Here is a 27,264-nt window from a genome sequence, read left to right as displayed (position 1 = left end):
ATTTCCTTCGTTAGGTTGATTCCTAGGTATTTCAGTTTTTTGGATGCTATTGTGAAAGGAATTATTTGCCCTATTTCTCTCTCAGTGAGTCTGTCATTGGTGTAGAAGAAAGCTATTGATTTTTGTGTGTTGATCTTGTAACCAGCTACTTGACTGAATTGGTTATTAAGTCTAGAAGACTTTTGGTGGAGTTCTTGGGGTCTTCTATATAGAGTATCATGTCATCTGTAAATAATGACAATTTGACTTCTTCATTTCCTATCTTTATTCCTTTTATTTCTTTCTCTTGTCTAATTGCCATGGCTAATGTTTCCAGAACTATATTGACCAAGAGTGCTGATAGTGGACATCCTTGTCTTGTTTTTGATTTTAGTGTGAAGGATTTCAGTTTTTGACCATTTAGTATGATATTGGCTGTTGGTTTTTCATAGATGGCTTCTATCAGTTTGAGGTAGAGACCATCTATTCCAATTTTTTGTAGGGTTTTTATCATAAATGCATGTTGGATTTTGTCAAATGCTTTTTCTGTGTCTATGGAGATAATCATATGGTTTTTGTCCTTAGCTCTATTGATGTAGTGTATTCCATTGATTGATTTGCGTATATTCGACCATCCCTGCATCCCTGGGATGAATCCCACTTGATCAGGGTGTATGATCTTCTTGATAATCTTCTGCATTCTGTTTGCCAGTATCTTATTAAGGATTTTTGCATCTATGCTCATTAGTGAGATTGGCCTATAGTTCTCCTTTTCGGTTGGGTCTTTCTCTGCTTTGGGGATCAAGGTGATGCTTGCTTCCAGGAATGAATTTGGGAGTATTGCTTCCCTTTCAATTTCATTGAAGAGTTTAAACAGTAGTGGCAGCAGTTCCTCTCTAAATGTCTTGTAGAATTCAGCAGTGAAGCCATCAGGGCCCGGGCTTTTCTTAGTTGATAAGTTTTTAATTACATTTTCAATTTCATTGGTTGATATTGGGTTGTTCAAAATGTTTAGGTCTTCTTCATTCAACTTTGGTAATTCATGTGTATCTAGCAATCTGTCTATTTCTTCTGTGTTGTCCATCTTATTGGCGTATAGGTTCTGGAAGTAGGTATTGATGATCCTCTGGATTTCTGCTGGGTCTGTTGTCATTTCACCCTTTTCATTCCTAATTGCATGGATTTGGGCCTTTTCTTTCCTTTTTCTGATAAGGTTGGCTGAAGGTTTGTCAATTTTGTTGATTCTTTCGAAGAACCACCTCTTGGCTTCATTGATTTTTTGTATCATCCTCTTAGTCTCCATTGCATTGATTTCTGCTCTGATCTATATAATTTCCTCCCTTGTATGAGCTCTGGGGTTGTCCTGTTCTTCTTTTTCCTGAAGCTTGAGGTGCAGCATCAGGTTGTTTAATTGGGCTCATTCTGTTTTCCTAATATGTGTATTCAGTGCTATGAATTTCCCTTGTAAGACTGCTTTCATTGTGTCCCATAGATTCTGATATGTTGTATTGTCATTGTCATTTAATTGAAGGAACTGTCTGATTTCTTCTTTAATTTCCTCTGTGACTCATTGGTTATTGAGAAGTGTGTTGTTCAATTTCCACGTGTTTGTGAAATTTTTCGAGTTTCTCTTGCTACGGATCTCCAATTTCATTGCACTATGGTCTGATAATGTACAGGGGATAATTTCAGTTCCTTTGCACTTCCTTGAACATGTTCTATGTGTGAGTATGTGGTCTATTTTTGAGAATGACCCATGTGCAGCTGAGAAGAATGTGTATTCTGATTTTGTGGGGTGGAAGACTCTGTAAACATCTGTTAAGTTCATTTGTTCAAGAGTTCGATTGAGTTCTAGTATTTCATTACTTATTTTTAGTCTAGTTGATCTATCTATTTGTGACAGTAGGGTGTTGAGGTCCCCCACTACAATTGTATTAGTGCATATATGACTTTTCCTGTCTGTTAGTATTTGTTTTATATAGTTGGGGGCACTAGTGTTTGGTGCATAGATATTTATGATCGTCATCTCTTCCTCTTGGATTCTTCCCTTTACAGGGATGTAGTGTCCTTCTTCATCTCTCTTAATCAGTGTTGGTTTTAAATATACTTGATCTGCCAAGAGGATAGCTACTCCTGCTTTTTTTCAGCTTCCTGTCGCATGGAGTATTGTTTTCCACCCTTTAACTTTCAGTCTGTGAATTTCCTTTTGAATTAAGTGTGTTTCTTGTATGCAGCATATTGTTGGATTTTGCTTCTTGCCCCATTCTGCCAGTCTATTTCTTTTGATTGGTGAATTGAGACCATTAATGTTGATGGTTATAACTGAAATGTATTGACTTGTCATTGCCATGACTTTTTCTCTTTGTTGGGTTCTCCCCCTTTACATTTAATTTCTTGTCATGCCAAATGGGTTCATTCTGCTTTGCTTCCTGGGGCTGTGATCCTCAATGTCTGTTCCTAAGATATTGTGTAAAATTCTTTGGAGTGCTGGTTTGGTATTCACGAAGTTCCTAAGGTGCTCTTTGTCATGAAAGTATCTTATTTCTCCATCAATTTTGAAAGATAGTTTTGCAGGGTACATCAATCTGGATTGGAGGCTGTTTTCTTTTAGGGCTTAAAATATGTCACTCCAAGCTCTTCTTGCCTTGATGGTTTGTGTTGAGAAGTCTGCTGTGATTCTGATAGGCTTTCCTTTGTATGTGATTTGTTTCTTTTCTCTGACTGCTTGTAGAACTTTGTTCTTCTGTTGTGTTTCTGGAATCTTAACAATTATATGCCTATGTGTAGATTTTTTTTGATCAAGGCTATTTGGAGTTATATGCCTCAGTTATCTGTATGTCAAGCTCTTTTCCCCTGCTTGGGAAATTTTCTGCCATTATTTCTGTGAAGATGTTTTATGTCATCTGCACTCTCTCCTCTTTCTTCATTGAGCCCAGTCAGTCTTATGTTATTCTTCTTTGCATTGTCTAGCAGCTGTTGGATTCATTTCTCGTGTTCCCTTATAATTTTGAAGCAATTTTTCTTTTCCTGGTCACTAATTGCAATCTTATTTTCTATATCTGAAATTCTGTCCTCACATTTGCTCATTCTGCTGTGTAGACTTTCAGTGGACTTTTTCATCTCTGAGTTTTACCTCCTCTGAGCTGGGAGAGGCGGGACAGGGGTCAGGAACAGCGGTTGGAATGGTGACCCAAAAGCCCTTTCCTGTGGGCTGGGAGCAACAGGAGGGATGGTGGCTGGGATGCCCCTTCCTCTGGACCAGGAGCAGTGGGATGGCAGCTCACAAGCCCCTACCTCTGGGCTGGGAGTGGTGCGAGGGATGGTGGCCTGGAAGCCCCTTCCTCTGGGCCAGGAGCAGTGGGACAGAAGGTGGCCCAAAAGCCCTTTCCTCTGGGCTGGGAGCAGCAGGAGGGATGATGACTGGGAAGCCCCTTCCTCTGGACCAGGAGCAGTGGGACGGTGGCTCAGAAGCCCCTACCTCTAGGCCGGGAGCAGGGGGACTCAGTACCATGGTCTGGTGGTCCGGTGTCCTCTGCATCTTTGTAGTGTGGAACCAGGTGGCTTCCTGTCTGCAGGGGGCTGATTCGACCTCAGTAGGGCATGCCCACAGAATCAGTTTTGAAGGCCTTGGTGAAGCAGTTTGCCCAAGGACAGGGTTCACCAAGGGACCCCACCTGGAAGTCTGTGAAGTCTTTCCTCTCTTCACAAACCTGAGTGGGTTTGGTCACTCTCTTCAGCACACAGACAGCAACCTCAATGACAGCAACCTTAGGAGGCTCAGCCGTGAGCCTCTTTCCCCCCGCCCCCATTAACTTTATTGGTACATTTTAGGTATATAATACAGTTACATTCATCATTGGGATCTTGTACCATTATATGAGTCTCTTGGTTCTTGTTTTTTTTCCCCTTCCCTTGCCCTCCCTTTACCCCCTCCCACCTTCCCTATTTGCAAAGACCTTGTTTCCATTTTTTTCCTCTTCTCATATTTTTTCCTTTCCCTTTTTTCCCTTCCCCTACCCCTCCCAGTTCCCCTGCTCTTTTAGACCTTTTCTTCCTGTTACACAATATCAGTTATACATTTTTAAAATTACAATATTAAGATCTAGGAGACATTAACACAGATTTTACAGAATTTAAAAGAATATAGAAAGCATATTACAAAAATCTTTTTTTGAAATAAATTTGACAACTTCTAAGAAGTAACTTAGAAGACAAATTAATGAAACTAACTCTGGAGGAAATATAAAATTTGAATAGCACCTATTAAAGAAAGTATATTCGTAGCTTGAAAACCTACCTATATGACAACAGCAGGCTCATAAATATTTTAACTGATAAATTATATCAAACAATTAAAGCAGAAAAAAGAAGGAACACTTCTCCCCTCATTTTAGGAACTCAACATTGTGCTAATCCTAAAATTGGATAAATATAATAGAAGAAAAACATATGAACATAGATAGAAATTTGTTTAACAAAACAAACTATTAGAAGTCAGATCTGGCAGGATGTAGAAAATAGTTTTGTTATAGGGATGGCAGTGTTGGTTTAGCATTGGAAGATCCACCCCCAAAAGTCATCATTTTAACAGAGGAAAGGAAAAAGCCATATGATCCTGTCACTAGTTGGAGAAAAAGTATTGGACCAAATTCTACAGCTGTTCATGGTAAAAGTTATCAGGAGACTAGAAGTAGAACAGAAACTTCTCAACAAATTTAAGACATGTACTCCATACTTCCAGCGAGAACACCTTGTATGAATGGAGAACATACAATGCTTTCTCCTTAAGGTGGGGAACAAGGGCAGATATGCTTACTCTTTATCTGTCCATTAAACTTTGAAACCTAGGCCCCACCAAAATAGTCTGGCCATAAAATGACACACCTAGGATAGGATTGACACGGCAGAAGCAAAATCTTTATATGTAGATGAAATGATCATCTACAGAGAAAATTCTAAGAAATTTCTGGGAGCTCCTAGAACTTGTACTTGAATTTAGCAGGATTATAAAACACAAGGCATATATAAAAATTCAGGTCTGTGTATATTTGCTATAAATGAAGAACTGGATATTGAAATTTAAAAGTTATGTAGGAGTACAAAGGACCTAGAAAAGTTTAAAAAAAAACACAGTGTTGGAAGATGTTTAATACATAATTTTAAGACTTCTAAAGCTACAGTAATCAAGGCAGTGTTGGTGTAAGGAAAGACACATAGATCATTTGAATAAAACAGAGAATCTAGAAATAGAACCACACATATATGGTCCACCGAGTTTTGAAAGATTATTTAACATTAGCATTTTATAGAATATAAACTCAATTCAAGAGCCAAGGAAGAGATAATGTTTTCAGCAAACGGCACTAGAATACCTGGTATCTGTATATAAAAAATTAACCTCAATCCTTTATTTCCATACATGAAAATAACTTGAAGGGATCTATGAACCTAAATAGGAAAGCCTAAAAGTATAAAACTAAGAAGAAATTTTAAGGGAAAATGTTTATGAATTCAGGGTAGGCAAGAACTACCTAGGATACAAAAACCATGATGTATAAAAGAAAAAAATTGATAAATGAGATTCCATCAAAATTTAGAACTTTAAATGACATCATTAAAATGAAAAGTAGTCCTTAAATAGATCATATTTACAATGCATATAACCTATGACCAGAATATATAAAGAACTCTTACAGCTCATTAATAGACAGCCCAATTAAAAAGTAGACATAAGAAGATGATAAATAGCCAGTATAGCACAAGGAAAGGTGTGCAACTCTAGAATCAGAAAAATACTAATCAGTACACTAACAAGATTGAATTATACACTCATTAGGAAGATGAAGTTAAAAGTTTTAAAAGCCTTGTCATGACTTTTTCTTTTTGTTGGATTCTCCCCCTTTGCGTTTAATTTGTCATGCCCAATGGATTCATTCTGCTGGGTTTCCTGGGGTTGTGATCCTCATTGTCTTTTCCTAGAGTGTTGTCTAAAATTTTTTGGAGTGCCGATTTGGTATTCATGAAGTTCCTGAGGTGCTCTTTATCATCAAAGTATCGTATTTCTCCATCAATTTTGAAAGTTAGTTTTGCAGGGTACATCTATCTGGGTTGGAGACTGTTTTCCTTTAGGGCTTAAAATACATCACTCCAAGCTCTTCTTGCCTTGAGAGTTTGCATTGAGAAGTCTGCTGTGATTCTGATGGGCTTTCCTTTGTATGTGATTTGTTTCTTTTCTCTCACTGCTTGTAGAATTTTATTCTTCTGTTGGATTTCTGGAATCCTAACTATTATATGCCTATGTGTAGATTTTTTTTGACTAAGGCTAGCTGGAGTCCCATATGCCTCACTTATCTGTATGTCAAGTTCTTTTCCCCTCCTTGAGAAGTTTTCTGCCATCACTTCTGTGAACAGTTTTTTTATGTCATCTGCACTGTCTCCTCTTTCTTCATTGACTCCAATCAGTCTTATGTTATTCTTCTTTGCATCGTCTAGCAGCTGCTGGATTGATTTCTCGTGTTCCCTTACTATTTTAAAGCAGTTTTTTTTTCCTGGTCACTAATTGCAGTCTTTTCTTCTATATGTGAAATTCAATCCTCACATTGGTTCATTCTATTGCACAGACTTTCGATGGAGTTTTTAATCTCTTGGAAATCTGTTTCTATCTGTTTTATGGATTCCATTTGTTTCCTATGTTGGGATTCCATCATGTTCCTCAGATCCTCTAATTTTTTTATCTGTGTCCTCTCTAGATTTATTAATCATGTCTTGCACCATGAGCAAAATCTTTGCTGTTATCTGAGTAATTATTTCTGATTTAATTTTTCCCAGATCCTCTTTTGTTGCCAGTTCAGAGAGTGCAGGTGGTTGAGTATCAGATTGTTCCATCTGGTTTCCCTTTGGGGTTGCTGTAGGTTATCTGGAAGTCTGTTTTTGAGGCTTGTTTATGTGTCTTCTCATTTCCATGGGGGAGGGGGGTGTTTCTGGCGCCCACACGGCTCACCTTCTCTGCCCTAGGAGCTTGGGATGGCAGCGGGGGAGCTTCCTTCCGGGTGCTGGGACCGGCTCAGCCATGAGCCTCTTAAGATACAGAGAGGACATTTCTTCAGATTTCCTTAGAGGGATGGCTCTTATTAAATGGAATGGATAAAGAGGAGATTGCTGCATGTTTTCTACAATTTCTTGTGTAGTGTAGCTATGTTATTTTTTAAAATATGAAAGTCACCTCTTCTTATAATGTGTTCAAATAACACAGAAGTTAAAAAGTCTCCTCCAATTCCATTGTCCCCCAAGGATAACTTCAGTTAGCATGTCTGTGAATTTTGGCAAGACTCTTTTCATTTGAATAAATAAATGTAAATATATCTAGATACAGATATATCAGGATTTATATGAGGACTTGTTATATAGATATAAAATTTTCTTTTTTTTTGTTTTATTTGAGACAGGGTCTTGCTTTGTAATTCAGGCTGGCCTCAAACTAATGGCAGTCCTCTTGCCTCAGCCTCCTGAGTGCTGGAATTACAGACATGTGCCGCCATGTCTGGCTATCACATATAAAATTTGTATAAGGGTGCATTTATCTCTATAGAAAGTATGCTGTCATCTTGCTTCCTTAATATTGTATCATGGGGAGATCTCCAAGTTGTTCGGCTCAGGCTATCCTTTTATGAGCAGTTACATGGTATTCCATATGATGGGTGTCTTAGGAATCTGAGCCATGCATGATTGCGTGTGTGCACCCTCCCCACCTCAATCATATCTCATTTGTTTCTAATTCTATGCTATTTGTTGGAATATATATAATCATCCCTCAGTATCTATCAGGAATTCCTTGTGGGTATGAAAATACTCAGAGGCTCAAGTTCCTTGTATAAAATGGTGTAATACTTGCATATAACCTGTGCAATTCTACTATATACTTTAAATCATCTCTAGATTATCTGTAGAACCTCATACAACATAAATTCTATGTAAACAGTTATTATACTCTACTTTTTCAGGAATAACAATGAGAAAAAAATATACACATGTTCGGTACAGACCCCATGTGCTTTCTCAATATTTTCAATTCACAGTGCTTGAATCTACAGGCATAGAACTTGCATATTCAGCCAACTGGATATAGCCAACTTATTCATATCCTCACACACTTACTATAGCATTTCTGTCAGATTCTTGTAAGTGGAATTTCTAGATTATAGGTTGCATGTATGTTCAAATTTGATCCCTATACAGGAAGAAATCTTATGTCGTCTTCAGGATAGCCAAATATTCTTCAGTGTGGGCGTAGGGAAAAGCCCCTTCTTGCCCTGTGGCAGATAATTTGAATTTGAGGGATATAGAGATCAAGCTTCTAGAGGTGCTTATTACTGAATAATGCATTATTTTCTTTAGAAGGCATCAGTCAGATTATTTTATTATTAAAATTTCCTTTCAATGGTATCATTTTATCTGAAGTATTTTATCTTAGGAAATTGTCTAGAACCACTTCTTTTAATTATCCTTTATTTATTATTGAGTCTGAGCAGCGACGTTTCATTTTAGATGGTGTTGAGAAGGACCTTTATTAGAATAGCATTGGAGAAACACTAAAAGAAGGATTTTTTAAAAAAATTACATCTAACGGTTCGCAATAACTTTGAAGTAACTATAATATGTGCAGCATAAAATGTTTAAGCTATAAAAAAATACTATGAAGATAAAAAGATTTGAATATAATAAATACAAATATAACCAACTGTAGACTTTGAATATAACCCTGAAATGCAGATTTCTTGTTTCTCTTGGCTGAATATTTTAATCTGTTATACCATTTGAAAATTAATTGATCTCTATCTTTAGCTGATGGAACTTATAATTAACTTCTGCTTTTCAAAAAAGGAAAATGCACTTGGTAAATACACTAGAATGAGCTCTCGCTGACAGGCAACTGTCATGTGGAATATATGAGCGTGAAGTCTGAAATCATAGACAGATTAATCCAGCCCTGTAATTTACAGCTCTACAATTTAGACACATTATTTCAATTTGTGTCCCAGTTTCCTGTTCTATAATATAGGGATAATGATCTTACCTAGCTCCTAGGTTTGTGGGGTGGCTTAATGAGTTAAAGGCATTAAGGGCTTAGCACAAAGCCTGGGACATGGGAAGGGTGCAAGGTGCTACTATTACTGTTATATAATGTTGTTAACGTAATGTCATTAACATTAATACTAACAAGGACTTATTAAATGTTATTCAATAGTGGGAAGAACATTTTATAGTTACATACATTATACTTTTAAAGTTCTTTTCAAGCCATTTTCTTGTTTTGAAATTCCTTTCCGAGGATAACCCATTTACCCTGATGTTTTTTGCTCACTGAGCATGTCAGAGTGCAGATGCTGGTGTGCATATGTATTGTGTGTATGTATGATATGGATGGAAATTTCATGGAAAGACCCCGTAAGAATAATTTCAAAAACATGAGAATGGAAGGGGTTAGGGTGGAAAAATGAAACAGTATTAACACACTAAGAAGAAGGTTGTGGTGATTATTTCTGAATATATTTCATCAAATTAGGCATTTGCTCAGCCTGCAGAGGAAAATCCATTTGTCTTATATGGTTTTGATGTCCTTAGTTAGGATCATAATATAATTTAACACTAATAAGAAAATTCCATTTTTTTGTTCTTGTTGTCGTATCCTTTTGCCCTAACTTGTTTTGTTTCCACCTCCAGAGCTCTTATGGATATGGTGACCTGTTCTCCGACACTTGGAAAGCATTTACTGACTATGACGTTATACACTTGAAAACTTATGATTCCAAAAGGGTATTGGAAACTTTACTGAAGTGTCTGTAAATAACATATATACAGATGAATTACTTATGAAATAAATGTTTAATTTGAGTTTCTATTAGCTATTACCATTGATGTCTGACTTTTTGGTTTCTTTGGTTACAGCTGGAATCCTCATTGTTAAGAACCATGTAGCTTTTGAGAATGTTTTTCTGTAACTTTTCAAAAACTATTAATTTTAGTCTCCTTGAAATCCTTTGCTATTGAAACTATTTTAATGAAAAATGGAGATTAATTGGAACTTATTTTCCAAAATTATAAGTGCTATTTTGTTGTGAAGGGTGCAAATGATATTCTCTTATCCTTTAAAATATTTTCATTCTTAGGTATGTTTTAAAGAAGCTATCTTTTCTTTACTGCCTCGCATGCGGTATGGGCTGTTCTACAACACTCCTCTGGTAAGCATTTTGCAATAACATTTGTACATAGTTTGAGAGCATCTTGCATGGCAATACAGAAGTGCTCATTGTAATATGAACTGGTATTTTCATTTTAGATATCTGGATGTCAAAATACTGGGTTATTCAGGGCCTTCTCCCAGCATGTGCTGTACAGACTAAACATCACACAGGAAGGACCCAAGGTAATGGATACATTGTGGATTCCAAGATGTGTTTGAGGTTCCCTCCCCCCATCAAAATTAATACTATGCTAGTAGAAGAGGAAATAATCAGGTTAATGTTTTCTGTGCTAATATTTTCTCACCTGGAGTTGTATGAATTCAGGTGTCAGCAACCATTAAAGATAAAGATATCGCAAGAATGTGGTTTTTATTTTTTTCTCCCTTTATTTAGCCGTTATCTCCCGGCTTCTTCCAAATCCCATTCCAGCCCACAAAATCCCTCCCAAGAGTCCACTCTACGAACCAACAGCCAACCAGCAGCATAATGAGTAGGTTTTCTCTTCCATGGCTAAAGTGCAAACCTTGATTTTTATTTTTAATCAACACATAATTGTATATATTTATGCTGTAGAGTCTCATATTTTAATACATGATATAATGTGTAATGATCAAAGCCAAGATATTTAGCCTATCCTCCATCTTGAATATTTATCATGTCTCTCTGTTGGGAGCATTCGAAATTCTTTCTTCTAGCTATTTTGAAATATACAATTATTGCTAAACAGTCACCCTACTGTCTTAGTTACTTTCCTCATTTCTGAGACAAAATACCCAAAGTTAAAGGAGGAAAGGTTTATTTAGTTCTCAGTTTGTAGACGTTTCAGTCCCTAATCGGCTGGCTCCAAGGCAGGGAGGCATGGCAGAGGGGCATCGCAGAGGAGAAACAGGTCAGGTTGGGCAGAAGACAGCAAAAATAAGCAAGTGACCAGTGGCGACAATGGCAGCTTCTTTCTGCCCCTTTTATATTCTATCTAGGCTACCTGGGCACTAGACCAATCAATGGACTAATTTAGTAATCACATACCCTTAATCCTACTACAGATCCAGCCATCTCTGAAAAAGCCCCATTTGTGACTGCATGAGGCTTTGTGGGGACACCTAGGCACAGACCATAACACCCTACTGTGCCACAGAACACTAGAATCTTACGCTTCTATTTTAACTATATTTCCAAACCTGTTAACCCGTTCTGCCTTCCTCTTTCCACACCATTCCCTCTGGTAGCCACTGTTGTATTTTGCTGCCTGCTTCTATGAGATCAACTTTTTAGCTTCCACAGAGGAGTTAGAACATGTGGCATTTGTCTTTCTGTGTGACTTCACTAAACAAAATATGAGTTTTGTTCACGGGTAGCCTCCCTCTACACTGATCTAAATTCCATCTCCTCACCACAGTCCGTGATGTGGCTTCTCTGACCAGGCCTGGCTTGGCCAATCCATGTAACCACAAATGATAGGATTTTATTCCTCTTTTATAGCTGAGTAATATTCCATTGTGTATATGTACCACATTTTCTTTTAAAGTGGATATATTTGTGATGTCAGAGAATGGTGAGGGAACGAGCTAAAAATTAATCATTCCATAAGTATAACCTTATTGACTCATCTTTGTGAAAAATCACATTTGTGGTTCAGATGTTCATTCATTGATCCAGATACATCCAGCGTTATTTACCTTTTCTTTTTAATTACAGGATGGAAAAATTCGAGTCACTATTCTTGCCCGGAGCACAGAATACCGAAAAATACTAAACCAAAATGAAGTTAGTTTTTTGATATATGTTTTTAATATCATTGTATTGAATTTATCTCCCATGACTAATGTCTTTATTTCTTCTGTTATATTAATAGCTTTGCTTTGAAGCTATTACTTGTTTGAAAAGCTTGATGGCCTTTGCCCGGTTCAATTATTGGATCAGTGGTCATCCCCAAGTTCAGACCCCAGCACCCCCGGCCCCCAGAAAAGTACATTGAGCACTGGACATGAGCCAGGTCACACTCTCAGCTTTGGACACAGAGGAAAGACAGGAAAGGCCCCTGCCCTCCTAAAGCTCATACTCTAGAGGCGAAAGACGGGCATGAACAAATGAGCAAGTAAGTCAGACAGGAAGGTGATGTCAAGTGGTGACAAACACTGTGAAGGGAGTAAACTAGGGCAACTTGACAGAGACTGGGGATGCTGGTGTGAGAGGGAGGCAGACGGCAAATGTCTGAAGAGGTGTTGCCTGGTGGGAGACCTCATCAGCGAGGACTGTAGCAGAAATGAGCCTCCCAGGAGAGTTGAGAGCACAAGGATGCTGCAGCATCTCCAGAGGGAGGGGGCAGTGGTGTCAGAAAACCTCAGAGAAGCCAGGTCTGGTCGGGGAGGCCATATCTTGTTAGTCGTGTGGACTGTGGTGAGATGGGTTTTAGTTCTGTGTGGAGAGAAGCTGCCCAGAAGTTTTAAGCAGGGTGTGAGTGGACAGAATGGTGTGCTCTCTGTCCTTTGAGAGATGCCCACGTCTTAATCCCAGGAACCTGTGAATAGGTTGAGTTAAATGGCAAAGGCAAATTATGGTTGTAGGTGGAATTAAGGTTGCTAATCAGCTGGCCTTAAACAGGAAATAGTTCGGAATTATCCAGGTGGGCCCAGTATAACCACAAATGGGCCATAATTTGCCTTAGCCTGAAAAGCTCTTTTCCTAGTGGCTTCATCTCATAGATCAGATTATATTTCATCATTTCCTTAAAAGTAGGAGAGCAGCTGGGCATGGAGCCGCATGCCAGTAACCTCAACACTATAATCTTAGGAGGATTGCAGGTTCTAGTCCTGCCTAGGCAACTTAGTGAGACCCTGTCTCAAAATATTTGAGGAAAGGGCTGGTGATGTAGCTCTGTGTAAAGGCCTTGGGCTCAATCCTACAGTATATTAAAAAAATAAAAGTAGGAGAGCGAGAGAAGGAGACATGAACAGAGAAGCAGCACTGCTGTGTTTGAAGGTGGAGGAAGGGGCCCCAAGCCTCAGTACGTAGACCATGCCTAGAAGCCGGAAAAATCATGAAAATAGACTCTCCCTTACAGCTTCTTAGGGAAGACATAGTCTAGAAGGAATGCACGCCTGCCAGCAGCTTGTATTAGCCTAGAAAGACCCATGTTGAACTTTGATCCAACAGAACTATAGGAAAAGTCATGTTGGTTTAAGCTGCTGAGTTTGTAGTAATTTGTTACTGAAGCAAATAGAAAACATACATGGGGGAGAGACATGAATTGACTTATTATTTACTTTTAAATTGCTCTTGCTGCAAGAGTAGGAACAGGGAGATTGATCAGAAGCTGTTACTGTGGCCCAGGGGAAAGAGTTTGGAAGAAGTTGATGACTGTAGAGATGATAAATGGATTCAAGATATAGTTTGGGAATATGACCTATGGTACTTTTGGAATGTGGAGCAGTGCATTAGGTGGGGCTGGGAAAGGTACTGAGAATCAAGTGTGGTTCATAGGCTTTTAGCTCGAGCACTTAAGTAGAATTAAAATGGAGCAAATTTAGTAAGAGGGAAACAGGGTGGGTTTTGATAGGTAAAATATTTTGGGGGGATTAATTTGAATGCCTCATAGTCAAAATGATGTAGTGAGCATCTCTTTCCAAGAGCCATGCAGACATGAACATATGGCATAATGAGGCATTTATGATAAGCTACAACGGTGCAAGAAATGAGCAGTGTATGTGCGTGTGTTCAGAATTAAAAATACAGGCGTTCCTGGCTACCCATGGTGTGTTGATTTCAGGGTCTGCCTTGCAGATACCAAATTTCATAGATGCTCAAGTTCTTTACATAAAATGATGTCCTATTTGCATCAGACCTACACGCATCTTCCTGTGTACTTTAAGTGATGTCTAGATTACTTGTAATACCTGCTACAATGTGAGTGCTGCTATGTAAATGTTGTTGTATATTGTTTAAGGAATAATGATGAGAAAAAGTCTCTACACGTTCAGTACAGATGCAATTAAAAATATTTTTGATCTGATGTTAGTTAAATCCATGGATGTGGAAATCATGGGTATAGGGGGCTGATGGCATATCCAGTAATAACAGTATTGGGGAAGATGGAAGGGAAGCCTCAATAGCCAACAGGTCAAGAGTATACTCCAGTATAGGAAATACAGAGTAGATACTAAGTATGTTTTCCACCCGCATGATGTCCCTCAACCCTCCCAATATACCCTTGAGGTCAGTATTTTATTACCCTCTTTTGTAGATAAGGGCCCTGAAGCTTAGAGGTTAGAAAATGTGCATAAGGTCACCCAGCTAGTGAGTAGGGAAGTAGGGGTATCATCAGGGTAACCTGGCTCTGAAATGGCTTTCTTCACCAAAGTGTTCTGCGGTCCAACAGCAAATATATCTTAGAGGAGGCTGAATCTATTCTGACCCCAGGCCATTAGCCTGGGGACCAGCATGGAGCCACTGAAGAGAAGTACAGAAGTCAGTAGAGAGGTGTAGTGCAGGCTATAAGACTGAGAGTAAGACCCAAATGCTCTGATTAAATGACAGCATAATCCTGCACCACTGCAAAGTCTGGACAGTGTGACTAGAAGTTGTGAAGAAGAGCATATTTGCTGTGGGACTCACAGGCATGTGCTTCCTTTTATGTGAGCACATCTCATTAAAGGACCCAGGCTTATGCCATCTGATTAATTCCCTCCTGGAAAACTGGAATTCTAATCTCACTCCTTCAACTCTTTGATGTAAGCAATATATTCACGGGAGCCCAGGGGCTGTCTAGAGAGAGAAACTTCCGTTTTATGATCATATGATTGTGTGTGTGTGTTTGTGTGTAAAATGTGGCAGAGATTAGATTTTGGTCACTGGCTGTTGCAGAGTAGAGAGCACTGGTTAAGTACACAGATTCTAGGAGCAAAAGACCTAGGTTTAATTTTAGTTCTGCATTTGCCAGCCAGGAGATCTTGGGAAAGTTATTTAACTTCTTTAAGCCTTCATGGTGCCATTTATAGAACAGGTTTCACTTGGTGTGATTTTTTATGGGGATTAGGTTATGTAAACTCCAAGCCCTTAGAAATGCTTACACAAAAAGACAGAAACTTTACTTAACCCAGCTACATGTCTTATGGGAATCTTCCTGAAAGACTTAAAGATGGAATTTATGGTGACCCGTGCATGTCCATGTATAAAGCAGCACAATTCATAATAAGCATATCTTGGAAATGCAATATAGATGCATTAACAGAAAAACAGAGAAAGAAATATGGTGTTTAAGCATAATGGAATAATACCCTGCTGTAAAGAAGGATACATTTGAATCGTCTGTAGGAAAAAGAATGCACCTTGATATGATAATATTAAGTGCCATAAATCAGACATAGAAGGATAAATATTACATGGCTTCTCACATGGAAACAAGCCCAAAGCACATATAACTTAAAGAACAAATAAAAGATGGATGATGGAAAACAAAAAACCCCCCAAAAAACAAACAAACAAACGAAAGAAATGCTTACACAATGTACGCATATCGTCAGTGCCTTTTGAGGGGTGGTGCTGGGGGATGGAATTCCAGGACCTATACATGGGAAGCAAGTGCTCTCCACTGAGCTGTGCCACCAGCTCTGGTCAGTGATGTTGCTGTTGCAGTTTAGTGTATGCCACAGGGCCACCTGATACAAGTGCAAGAATTGTTGAATGGTGAACCACAGTATTGGGTTACACTAGGTGTCTTTTCAAGGGACTATGCTTTTTATAATATATTAATCATGTTTGGTTACTTTCTGTTTGCTAGAAGAATAATCACTTTTCTATGTACTAATATTGAAAATGTTTTTCTTGTAAGACTTCAGTATCTTCAGAGGATAGGTACAAAGTGCTAGTGGTTTGTGTGAATGACACAATGGATAGGAAGTCTTAGCACAATATCTGGAACAGTGTAGATGTCTAACAAATGTATGTTGAAAGTTGAAGGAAAAACTAGCAACTTAGTATATTGCTGTGTTGAGCATTTTGTCCCATGAACTGTGTTCTTTTCAGCCTCATGGCCACCTAGGGGATCAGGGTTTTACGGTGGTGGAGTCATGTGCTAAGGGCTGGTGTTAGCATTTGAACTCCAATAAGATTTAGGGCAGTAGACCCAAAAGATATTTAACACCTGAAAAATATTATATGCAAAAAATAAGAAATTTCCTTCATAAAGGGAAGTAAAATAGAAGAAAGAAAAAGAAATTCTAACTGTTTCTCTTTTTTTCTTAGCTTGTGAATGCACTGAAAACAGTATCTACATTTGAAGTGCAAATTGTTGATTACAAGTATAAGTAAGTAAAAACCACACTCAGGCAAGCCCTGCTGCCTTGTGCTTGAATGAGTTAATGGTGGGTAGAAAGTGTTTTTCCAATGGGAGCTATGGTACTTGAATACCTAGAAAGGATAGGCAGACACCATCTGTCTTAATTACTTTCTCATTGCTGGGACAAGGTACCCAACACCTATAAGTTAAAGGAGCAAAGTTTTATTTTAGCTCACAGTTTATAGAGGTTTCAATCCATAGTTAGGTGGTTACAAGGCATGGCAGCATGGCAGAGGGACATGGCAGAGAAGAAACAGTTTATGGCACAGCAGGCAGGAGGCAGCAGTGGCAGTGAGATTCCCTTTCCCTTTTTATTCCGTTTAGGCTACAAGACTATTGGTTGTTGCCACTCACACCCATGGTGGGTCTTCTGTCTTCAGTAAATCCATTCACCCACATCCAGAACCATGCTAATCCAATCAGTGGGCTGATCCAGTACCATACACCCTTAATCTAATATCACACACCTACTTTGTTGATGTTGTGTGTTACTGGTTTCCCAGCTATTAAATTTCTCCTTCAAATAAGAACAGTGGTACCTCAATTTATGAACTTAATTTGTTCTATGATTTTGGAAAAGATGGCCATGTTTATGTTTGTGTGGGAAAGATAGCCACAGTCATGTTTGTCACCCAGTGCAGAGTTTGCAAACAAAAATGTTTCTGAACCAAGATACCACTGGATTCTTAAGTCTAAAAAGGTAAGTGCATTTACATAGAAAAAAAATGTTAAACTGTTAAAAATAAGTTATTGTTTACTACGGTGTGCATAAAATTGGCAAAAAAATGTAGCTGTGGAATTTGATTTAAATTAGGAAATATAGGGCCAAGCATTTAGCTCAGTGGTAACCTACCTGCCTCACAAGCAAAAGGTCCTGAGTTCAATCCCTGGTACAAAAATAAATAAATAAATAAAAATAAATTAGGAAATATACTTTTGTAAATACTGTTACCATGAATCATGAGCTGATACAAATTAGGCTTCTCCCTTCTCTTTGTCTCTCTTGTATTGTTCTACATGTTACAGAGAACTTGGGTTTTTAGATCAACTCAGGATAACACACAACACAGACATATTTATTGGAATGCATGGAGCTGGTCTTACGCATTTACTTTTCCTTCCAGACTGGGCTGCAGTCTTCGAACTGTAAGTGTTTAGGGGCAGCTTTCCATGTGGGTGGTTGATAATGCTGTTAGGCATGCTAAGACTTTGATTCTGAACATCAGAAAGTTTAATATTTAATCATTACAGACATATTATATCATATGGGTATCTGGAAAGAAAAAATACCTAAAGCTAAAAAAGCCTCCAGCCTGCCAAGGCACTAAGTAAGCCACCTGTCCCCCTCTACCCGTTACCTCTGGTCCAATAGGATTGAGAAAAAGGGAGTTCATTCCTGTATGCCTCTTAGACTGTGGGCATCTCAGTAGCACTATTACTGTTAAAAAAGAAACTTGGGACTGGGGTGTTGCTTGGTGGTAGAACACTTGCCTGAATACCTCTGAAACACAAGCTCAGCCACCTCACTTACTGCTTGGTAATTCTTTCCTTAAGTAAATTGAGGCCTTCAGGAGCAAGTAATTTTTGCCCAGGGCATTCCTCTATCTCAGCTATTGGTTATGGAGACATGGTTGCATTAGTCAGCTTCTTGTTGCTGTGACAAAATACCCAAGAAAACAACTTAAAGGAGGATAGCCTTGTTTTGGCTCACAGCTTCAGAGGTTTCAGTCCATGGTCAGCTGGCTCCATTGCTTTAGGCCTGAGGTGAGGTAGAAACATGGCAGAGGAAAGCTGCTCATCTCATAGCAGCCAGGCAGCAGAGATTATGAGACAACTAGAGAGAGAGGGGCTGGGGAGCAGATAGAGTCCCTAAGGTTATGCCCCATGACCTACTCCCTTCAGTTAGGTCCTACCTCCTATTTCTAGTGCCTCCTTAATGCCATCAAATTATGAAGATAGAGCCCTCATAATTCAGTCCCTTCCCAAAAGCCCATAAACAACCAAGCCTTTCTAGGGAAACATATTGGATCTCAACCATAACAATGCCTTCCCTCCCTTCGTACATCTACTCTTGGCACCATGCCCCATCTGTAGTTCTTGACTCATTTATAGCAATTCCTGTTATTTTATTTTTTCCTTTTGGGTCTAAATAACTTCATTGTATTTTTAAATGACTTAGTATTTTAAATAGGAGAGTACTTAAGAGAAAAGTTGTTATAAACTTCCAAGTGTATACAAAACATTTTAAAACAATATATATTGGAGACACAGTCAGAGAATTGTGGATTTTATCTTAACTCATTTTTCCTAGAGGAAAAGAGGGAAGGATGGGAGAAAGGAGAAAGGGAGAGGAATATATTTGAGAGTTAGGTTTTGCTTCCTTCATTAACTAGCTGTACAACCTTGGATGTGTTACCTCCCTAGTCTACTTTCACAAGTGTATAGGGATACTAGCTTATAAGATAATGTAAGTTCACAGGTAGCAGTACCTATTGAATTAGGTCATCCCCTTCCATTCCTTATTTTTATTCTTTTTGTAAAGGTAACGTAAAGTTCTTAGATTTTTTTCTTTTTACTTTGTTTGTATTAAAAAATTTATTTTTCAGTGGTAGAAATGGAGCTCAGGGCCTCACTCATGCTAGCAAGCACTTTACCATTGAGCCCTAAAAATATTTTAAAATGACTTTTGTCAGTCCTCTTTATTTCTTTACCATTCACAAAACTCTTTGCAAGAACATATTTTGGAGGTGCAGAATTGTAGATTGGGCCAAAATCTGCCCAGAGGGCTCATATTGTGACACCCTTTGTCTTTAGATACAACTGTGAAGATGAGCGCTGTTACTTAGACTTGGCCAGGCTGAGAGGCATTCACTATATCACTTGGCGAAGGCAGAACAAAGTCTTTCCTCAAGACAAGGTAAAGTTCAATCACAAAGCTCACTTTGTTAAACGTTTAAATGGTTTAATATGCCCAATTATGAAAATTAAAAATGATCATTGAGCTTCCATCCAAAGGTAAACTCTTTTACCATAGAAAAGTGGGCTGTAGTATTGTATATTTGCAAATTAGAGAAAGTTTTAATGTTGTTAAGACAGCTTTGTGATATTTGGGCATAGAAAGATCTAACAGAGAGAGAAGGTGTGCTGGTCCCAGCACCCGGAAGGGAGCTCCCCCACTGCCATCCCACACTCCTAGGGCAGAGAAGGTGAGCCGGTCCCAGTACCTGGAAGGGAGCTCTCCCACTGGCATTCCATGCTCCTAGGGCACAGAAGGTGAGCCGGTCCCAGCACCCAGAAGGGAGCTCTCCCACTACCATTCCATTCTCCTAGGGCAGAAAAGGTGAGCTGCGCAGGTGCCAGAAGCACCCCCCACCCCCACCCCGTGGAAATCAGAAGACATGTAAACAAGCCTCAAAGACAGACTTCCGGATCACCTACAGCAACCCCAAAGGGAAACCAGATGGAACAATCTGATACTCAACCACCTGCACTCTCTGAACTGGCAACAAAAGAGGATCTGGGAAAAATTAAATCAGAAATAATTATTCAGATAATAGCAAAGATTGTGCTCATAGTGCAAGACATGATTAATAAATCTAGACAGGACTCAGATAAAAAAATAGAGGAACTGAGGAACATGATGGAATCCCAACATAGGAAACAAATGGAATCCGTAAAACAGATGCAAACAGATTTCCAGGAGATTAAAAACTCCATCGAAAGTCTGTGCAGCAGAATGAACCAATGTGAGGATAGAATTTCACATATAGAAGATAAGATTGCAATTAGTGACCAGGAAAAGAAAAATTGCTTTAAAATTGTAAGGGAACACGAGAAATCAATCCAGCAGCTGCTGGATGATGCAAAGAAGAATAACATAAAACTGATTGGAGTCAATGAAGAAAGAGGAGACAGTGCAGACGACATAAAAAAACTGTTCGCAGAAGTGATGGCAGAAAACTTCCCAAGGAGGGGAAAAGAACTTGACATACAGATAAGTGAGGCATATAGGACTCCAGCTAGCCTTGATAAAAAAAAATCTACACATAGGCATATAATACTTAGGATTCCAGAAATCCAACAGAAGAATAAAATTCTACAAGCAGTGAGAGAAAAGAAACAAATCACATACAAAGGAAAGCCCATCAGAATCACAGCAGACTTCTCAATGCAAACTCTCAAGGCAAGAAGAGCTTGGAGTGATGTATTTCAAGCCCTAAGGGAAAACAGCCTCTAACCCAGACTGATGTACCCTGCAAAACTATCTTTCAAAATTGATGGAGAAATAAGATGCTTTGATGATAAAGAGCACCTCAGGAACTTCATGAATACCAAACCGGCACTCCAAAAAATTTTAGACAACACCCTAGGAAAAGACAATGAGGATCACAACCCCAGGAAACCCAGCAGAATGAATCCATTGGGCATGACAAATTAAACGCAAAGGGGGAGAATCCAACAAAAAGAAAAAGTCATGACAAGGCTTTTAAAACTTTTAACTTCATCTTCCTAATGAGTGTATAATTCAATCTTGTTAGTGTACTGATTAGTATTTTTCTGATTCTAGAGTTGCACACCTTTCCTTGTGCTATACTGGCTATTTATCATCTTCTTATGTCTACTTTTTAATTGGGCTGTCTATTAATGAGCTGTAAGAGTTCTTTATATATTCTGGTCATAGGTTATATGCATTGTAAATATGATCTATTTAAGGACTACTTTTCATTTTAATGATGTCATTTAAAGTTCTAAATTTTGATGGAATCTCATTTATCAATTTTTTTCTTTTATACATCATGGTTTTTGTATCCTAGGTAGTTCTTGCCTACCCTGAATTCATAAACATTTTCCCTTAAAATTTCTTCTTAGTTTTATACTTTTAGGCTTTCCTATTTAGGTTCATAGATCCCTTCAAGTTATTTTCATGTATGGAAATAAAGGATTGAGGTTAATTTTTTATATACAGATACCAGGTATTCTAGTGCCGTTTGCTGAAAACATTATCTCTTCCTTGGCTCTTGAATTGGGTTTATATTCTATAAAATGCTAATGTTAAATAATCTTTCAAAACTCGGTGGACCATATATGTGTGGTTCTATTTCTAGATTCTCTGTTTTATTCAAATGATCTATGTGTCTTTCCTTACACCAACACTGCCTTGATTACTGTAGCTTTAGAAGAAGTCTTAAAATTATGTATTAAACATCTTCCAACACTGTGTTTTTTTTTAAACTTTTCTAGGTCCTTTGTACTCCTACATAACTTTTAAATTTCAATATCCAATTCTTCATTTATAGCAAATATACACAGACCTGAATTTTTATATATACCTTGTGTTTTCTAATCCTGCTAAATTCAAATACAAGTTCTAGGAGCTCCTAGAGATTTCTTAGTATTTTCTCTGTAGATGATCATTTCATCTACATATAAAGATTTTGCTTCTGCCGTGTCAATCCTATCCTAGGTGTGTCATTTTATGGCCAGACTATTTTGGTGGGGCCTAGGTTTCAAAGTTTAATGGACAGATAAAGAGTAAGCATATCTGCCCTTGTTCCCCACCTTAAGGAGAAAGCATTGTATCTTTTCCATTCATATAAGGTGTTTTTGCTGGAAGTATGGAGTACATGTCTTTAATCTGTTGAGAAGTTTCTGTTCTACTTCTAGTTTCCCAATAGCTTTTACCATGAACAGCTGTAGAATTGAGTTCAATACTTTTTCTCCAACTAGTGACAGGATCATATGCCTTTTTTCTTTCCTCTGTTAAAATGATGACTTTTGGGGGTGGATCTTCCAATGCTGAACCAACACTGCCATCCCTATAACAAAACCACTTTCTACATCCTGCCAGATCTGACTTCTAATGGTTTGTTTTGTTAAACAAATTTCTATCTATGTTCATACTTTTTTCTTCTATTATCTTTATCCACTTTTAGGATTAGCACAATATTGATTTCCTAAAATGAGGGGAGAAGGGTTCCTTCTTTTTTCTGCTTTAATTGTTTGATATAATTTATCAGTTAAAATGTATATGAGCCCGCAGTTGTCATACAGGTAGGTTTTCAAGCTAGGAATATACTTTCTTTAATAGGTGCTATTCAAATTTTATATTTCCTCCGGAGTTAGTTTCATTAATTTGTCTTCCAAGGTACTTCTTAGAAGTTGTCAAATTTATTTCAAAACAGATTTTTGTAGTATGCTTTCTATATCCTTTTAAATTCTATAAAATCTTTGGTAATGTCTTCTAGATCTTGATATTGTACTTTTAAAAATGTATAATTGATATTGTGTAATAGGAAGAAAAGGTCTAAAGGAGCAGGGGAAGTGGGAGAGGTAGAGGAAAGGAAAAAAGGGAAAAGAAAAAATATGAGAGAAGGGAAAAAATGGAAACAAAGTCTTTGCAAATAGGGAAGGGTGGAGGGGGTGAAGGGAGGGCAAGGGAAGGGGAAAAAAAAATAAGAACTAAGATACTCATGTAATGGTACAAGATCCCAATGATGAAAGTAACTGTACTTTATACCTAAAATGTACCAATAAACTTAATGGGGAAAAAAAAGAAACTAAAAAAAAGAGATCTAACAGATTAGATACAGCAGGAATCAGCAAACTGTGGCCCTGAGGTACACATCTGGCCCACCATCTGTTTTTGTAAATAAAGTTTTATTGGAACATTCACACATGTGTTTGTGTATTGTCTGTGACTGCTTGTGCACTTCAATAGCAGAGCTGAGTAACTGTGACTGAGAACATAGGGTTGACAGAGTTGAAAATATTATCTAGTCCTTTCTAGAAAATGTTTGTCAACCTCTGGTGTACAGAATGAGTTAAAACAATTGCCTTAGCCAAAGTAAAATAATGTCCTTTCCTTAGGGAAAACTATGTCCCCAATAACTTAAGGATTTGTGTTCTGGTTTGCTTTTTCAGGGCCACCACCCGACTCTGGGGGAGCACCCAAAGTTCACTAACTACTCTTTTGATGTGGAAGAATTCATGTACCTCATCCTTGAGGCTGCAGATCACATCTTGCAGCACCCAAAGTGGCCATTTAAAAAGCAACGTGATGAGTTATAAATGTGTTGAGTCTGCTTGCAAGCAAAAGCCTTTGGATTCTCACACCCAGACTCACACTTCACACTGTCAAACAACCTGCTATTTCCTAATTCCAAATGACCTTTTCTACACCAAAACATACCTTCAGGATATTTTGTGTTATATAGCCTTTATGTGTTTTGTATGGTTGTTGCGTCATTGCTATTTATCAATTGTCATAATATTTTTGCACTGAAAAATTTAGTTTTTATAGTTAAAATTGGGCAGAGGCTTCCTGGTATAATTGAGTTTTCTTCTTAGGAATACCAAAGTTTTTGATTTTCTCAGCTTTAGAATTTTTAAATGGTTTTGTACAATATCATTTGATTGTAACTCCAAGTGTTCCAACTTGTTTATGAAATATTTAGGTAAATCCAGAACTGCTCTTTTATTTGGCATTATCTGTTTCTAACACTGATTGTGGGAGGAAAGAAAACATGCACAAAACACACACACACACACACACAGGAATACGGTGTGATTCTTAGTACCAAGTTACAGGACCATGTTATAGATCAGTATTTAGTCAGCTCCAGGTTATGTGCATGCTGCTGTATTAATTTATATTTACATATTTCATATTCAAATCATATTTTCCCCAAATACAATGACTACAAGTGATAAAAACCAATGGGAATATTCTGCAGTAATCTGTTGTGTACTTTGTAACTGATTTGCACTGACTCCTTTTAAACTATGGATTTATATATGAAACAGTGGCTTCCTTTGTGCAAGTATTTGTAACGGCACATGGTGTGTATGTATCTACCTCTATTAGCATGTCTTTGATTGTACAAACTTCAAAGTAGCCACACGAAGAACATTTTTCTTTATAAAAAAGTTAGGACTGTAAAAAAGTAGACATATGTATTATCTAGTCAAAATGAAGAGCCATAAGAAAGTGCCATTGTTTAAAAAGAATATATGAATTATAGTCCTGCTTTTTCAATGGGATTCATTTTTTACTGTTTGTGAACTTTGAATTTAGAAATTAGAAACCATGGATTATACTGTCCGTTGTGAAGTTTACATTTTACCAACACTTGAGTCACCTAATTTAGTGACTAATTCTATTTTTAAAGTGGTGATTAGCAAATTATAGCAAAACTAAAGAATCCTTAATTTTAGAGTTGTAAAAAAAAAAAGTATGCAACAGAGAAATGACTTACAAAACAAAATATTTATATCTGGACCTTTACAGAAGTTTGCTGATTCTTGCTCTAAAGGATTCTGTGTAGAGACCTAGAGTTTAGTAATATCTATTAAAATATCTGAAAGGAAAATAGTGAATCACTCTAGGAAAAGCTTTGATTTGGATCTTAAAACTGTAAAAAAAGAATTATAACATTATGAATGTTTAAATGACAGGTATTGCTACTCTTCTTTGTGCAGAATACTAAGTAATCACTGGGAAATATTTCACATGAAAGGAATTGTAAAGGCCATGTTGCACTTTGAGTCAGTGGGGCATGAACATCTGAAAAATTTGTCTGGAAAAAGTTTTAATATTTATCTTCTTACCTCATTTTAAGAAGCACATAGAAATGTGATTCCATAGACTATGGAAAATTCAGAAATTGAGAACAATTTAATAATAAAACTATATTTGAATAGTTTTTAATGTAAAGAGGATTCATTTTATATAAACAAAGTATATCTGACACATTATGCAATTAACTTTTATTGGATTTTTTTGGTAGGAGTAAGAAGGTCCTCACATTTTATAACATATAAAATGCAAAGACTGCTCTTTTTATTAAGTCTTTAAACAGGATGCATTTCATCATTTGTACATTTTGTATATGGCTTTGGAATACATCTTTTTATATTTCATTTAAATATCTGAACCATTTTCAGAGTTTTCTGTGCCTGAATGTTATGTACTCTGCTTGCCCCCCCGCCAAACCTGGTAGCCTTGTAGATTATAAAAATTAAGTAAGTTGCTGATTAAGAATTCAGTTCAATAAAAAATATATTTACATTTCCTTACCAGTTTTTTATCTGATGCTTTCACAAATGTTGCATTTCAGCCTTTACCAAAATGATGTAAGGATCAGGGTTCAAGGAGAAAAACAGATGCTGTGCAAGGGACTCCCTAAGGCTCACCTGTGCCCTTCTGGTCATTCCTTTACTTGCTCATTCAGTACGCAGTGATTGAGCCACTTCTGTACACCAGACACTGCTCTAGAGTCTGGGGATACAGCAATGAGGTCCTTATCCTCATGGAGCTTACATTCTGTTGGAGGAGACAGACACCCAAGAATATAAGTAATTAAAATATATAATGTGCTAGATCGGGATAGATACTATGGAGAAAAGTAAAACAGGAAAGGGATGTGGAGTCTGGGCGGGGGGTGGGGGGTGGGGTGGTCCTGCACACGTAAGTATGGGGTTAGCTAAGTCCTCTTTGAAGATGTGACATTTGAATTAAGTGGGAGGAAGGTGAAGAAGGGAGTTCTGCAGCAGCTAATTGAGCAAGAGCAGTTGAGAAAGACAGAAGAGCATGTGTAAAGGCCCTGAGGCAGGGACACGCCTGATGTGTTTGAGAGACAGCAAGGAAGCCAGTACAGCGGGTGTGATCAAGGGAGAGTAGGTGAGGTCACAGAGATAATGGGATGGGACAGCAAATGGCTAGGCTCTTGTCCTGGACTTGAATGAGATGAGAGCCACTGAAGAGATATGGACAAGCGAGTCAGGACCTGACTTAGCTTTGAGCAGGGTAACTCTAGCTGGGTGTTGGGAATAGACCATAGAGCGCTGTTTTAGGCCATGTCGAAAAGGCAGCCCCCGGCTGAAGACATGCAACGTGGGTGATTCATTGGGGGAATCTGCTCAGGATCGGCACTTGGGAGGAAGCAAGGGCCCCGGCTTGGGCAGCGAGGAATCGAGCTGCGCTGCTGTAGCAGGTGGGTCCTCAGAGGTGCAGTGGAATGGGGGGGGGGGGGTCCTTCAGCTCGTTCAAAAAGAAGTGAGTTTGCTGGGTTTTCGGTTTTACATGCTTTGGACAGTAGCGTCCTTGTGACCACAAGGTGGCAGTAAAGCCCTTCCAAATGGTCTCTGGGATCTGCAGCCCCTTGTAAGAATCCTGTTTTAGATTCGCGGCACCTGTGTGCTGACAGTAAAACTTGGCTTCTGCGTATGATCGGCTTTTTTCATTTCTGATTTGAAAGAATGTAGGGAAATTATATGGACACTTTTCAGGTTTAAGCGTAGACACACTTAGCACAGCCAGTACCTGAATGCCATACTTTATCTCCTGATCATCTTGGCCCCTGGAGGAAGCCTCTAGTGACAGAAGCTGGGAGTGGGATACACTCAGTGACTTGCTGGAGAATGTGGCTGGGACACAATCCCTATTCAGAGTCTGCCAAGAGCACATGTACTCTTCCATTACTCCCAGGAGCTCATCTCCCTGTTGTATTGTTTTGTTACAAGTTATCACGGATGTAACTGCTATTACCTTTGCATTTGAGCACAGTAAGCACAAGAGTTCACTGAAGGCCGGAGGCCCTTGAATGACAAGACATTAATTCAGGAGTGCTGTCAGGCAAAGAAATGTGAAAGCTGATGCTATGAGAGTGTGACCTAGGGCAATTCTCCAAGTGTTTTGTGTCATTTCTTCTC

The 27,264-nt window shown here is 38.2% G+C and overlaps 1 protein-coding gene across 2 annotated transcripts in view; it reads left to right on the top strand.

Moving 5' to 3' along the window:
* The window catches only part of Eogt (EGF domain specific O-linked N-acetylglucosamine transferase), a 47,216-nt gene extending 21,591 nt beyond the window's left edge, over positions 1-25,625 (top strand). For both annotated transcript variants that reach the window (XM_004854177.4, XM_087182005.1), the window contains 8 exons: positions 9,700-9,792; positions 10,146-10,217; positions 10,316-10,402; positions 11,916-11,984; positions 16,461-16,522; positions 17,581-17,700; positions 19,369-19,471; positions 23,476-25,625. In XM_004854177.4, the coding sequence (XP_004854234.1) occupies positions 9,700-9,792; positions 10,146-10,217; positions 10,316-10,402; positions 11,916-11,984; positions 16,461-16,522; positions 17,581-17,700; positions 19,369-19,471; positions 23,476-23,622 (753 nt within the window). In that variant the 3' untranslated portion in view covers positions 23,623-25,625. The remainder of the gene's footprint in view (positions 1-9,699; positions 9,793-10,145; positions 10,218-10,315; positions 10,403-11,915; positions 11,985-16,460; positions 16,523-17,580; positions 17,701-19,368; positions 19,472-23,475) is intronic.
* Positions 25,626-27,264: the final 1,639 nt, after the last annotated feature.

Source organism: Heterocephalus glaber, unplaced genomic scaffold, assembly GCF_053883595.1.
Source record: "Heterocephalus glaber isolate CG9 unplaced genomic scaffold, H.glaber_assembly_v1.0 deba00001472, whole genome shotgun sequence".
Classification (NCBI taxonomy): domain Eukaryota; kingdom Metazoa; phylum Chordata; class Mammalia; order Rodentia; family Bathyergidae; genus Heterocephalus; species Heterocephalus glaber.
This window is presented reverse-complemented; position numbering and strand designations above follow the sequence as displayed.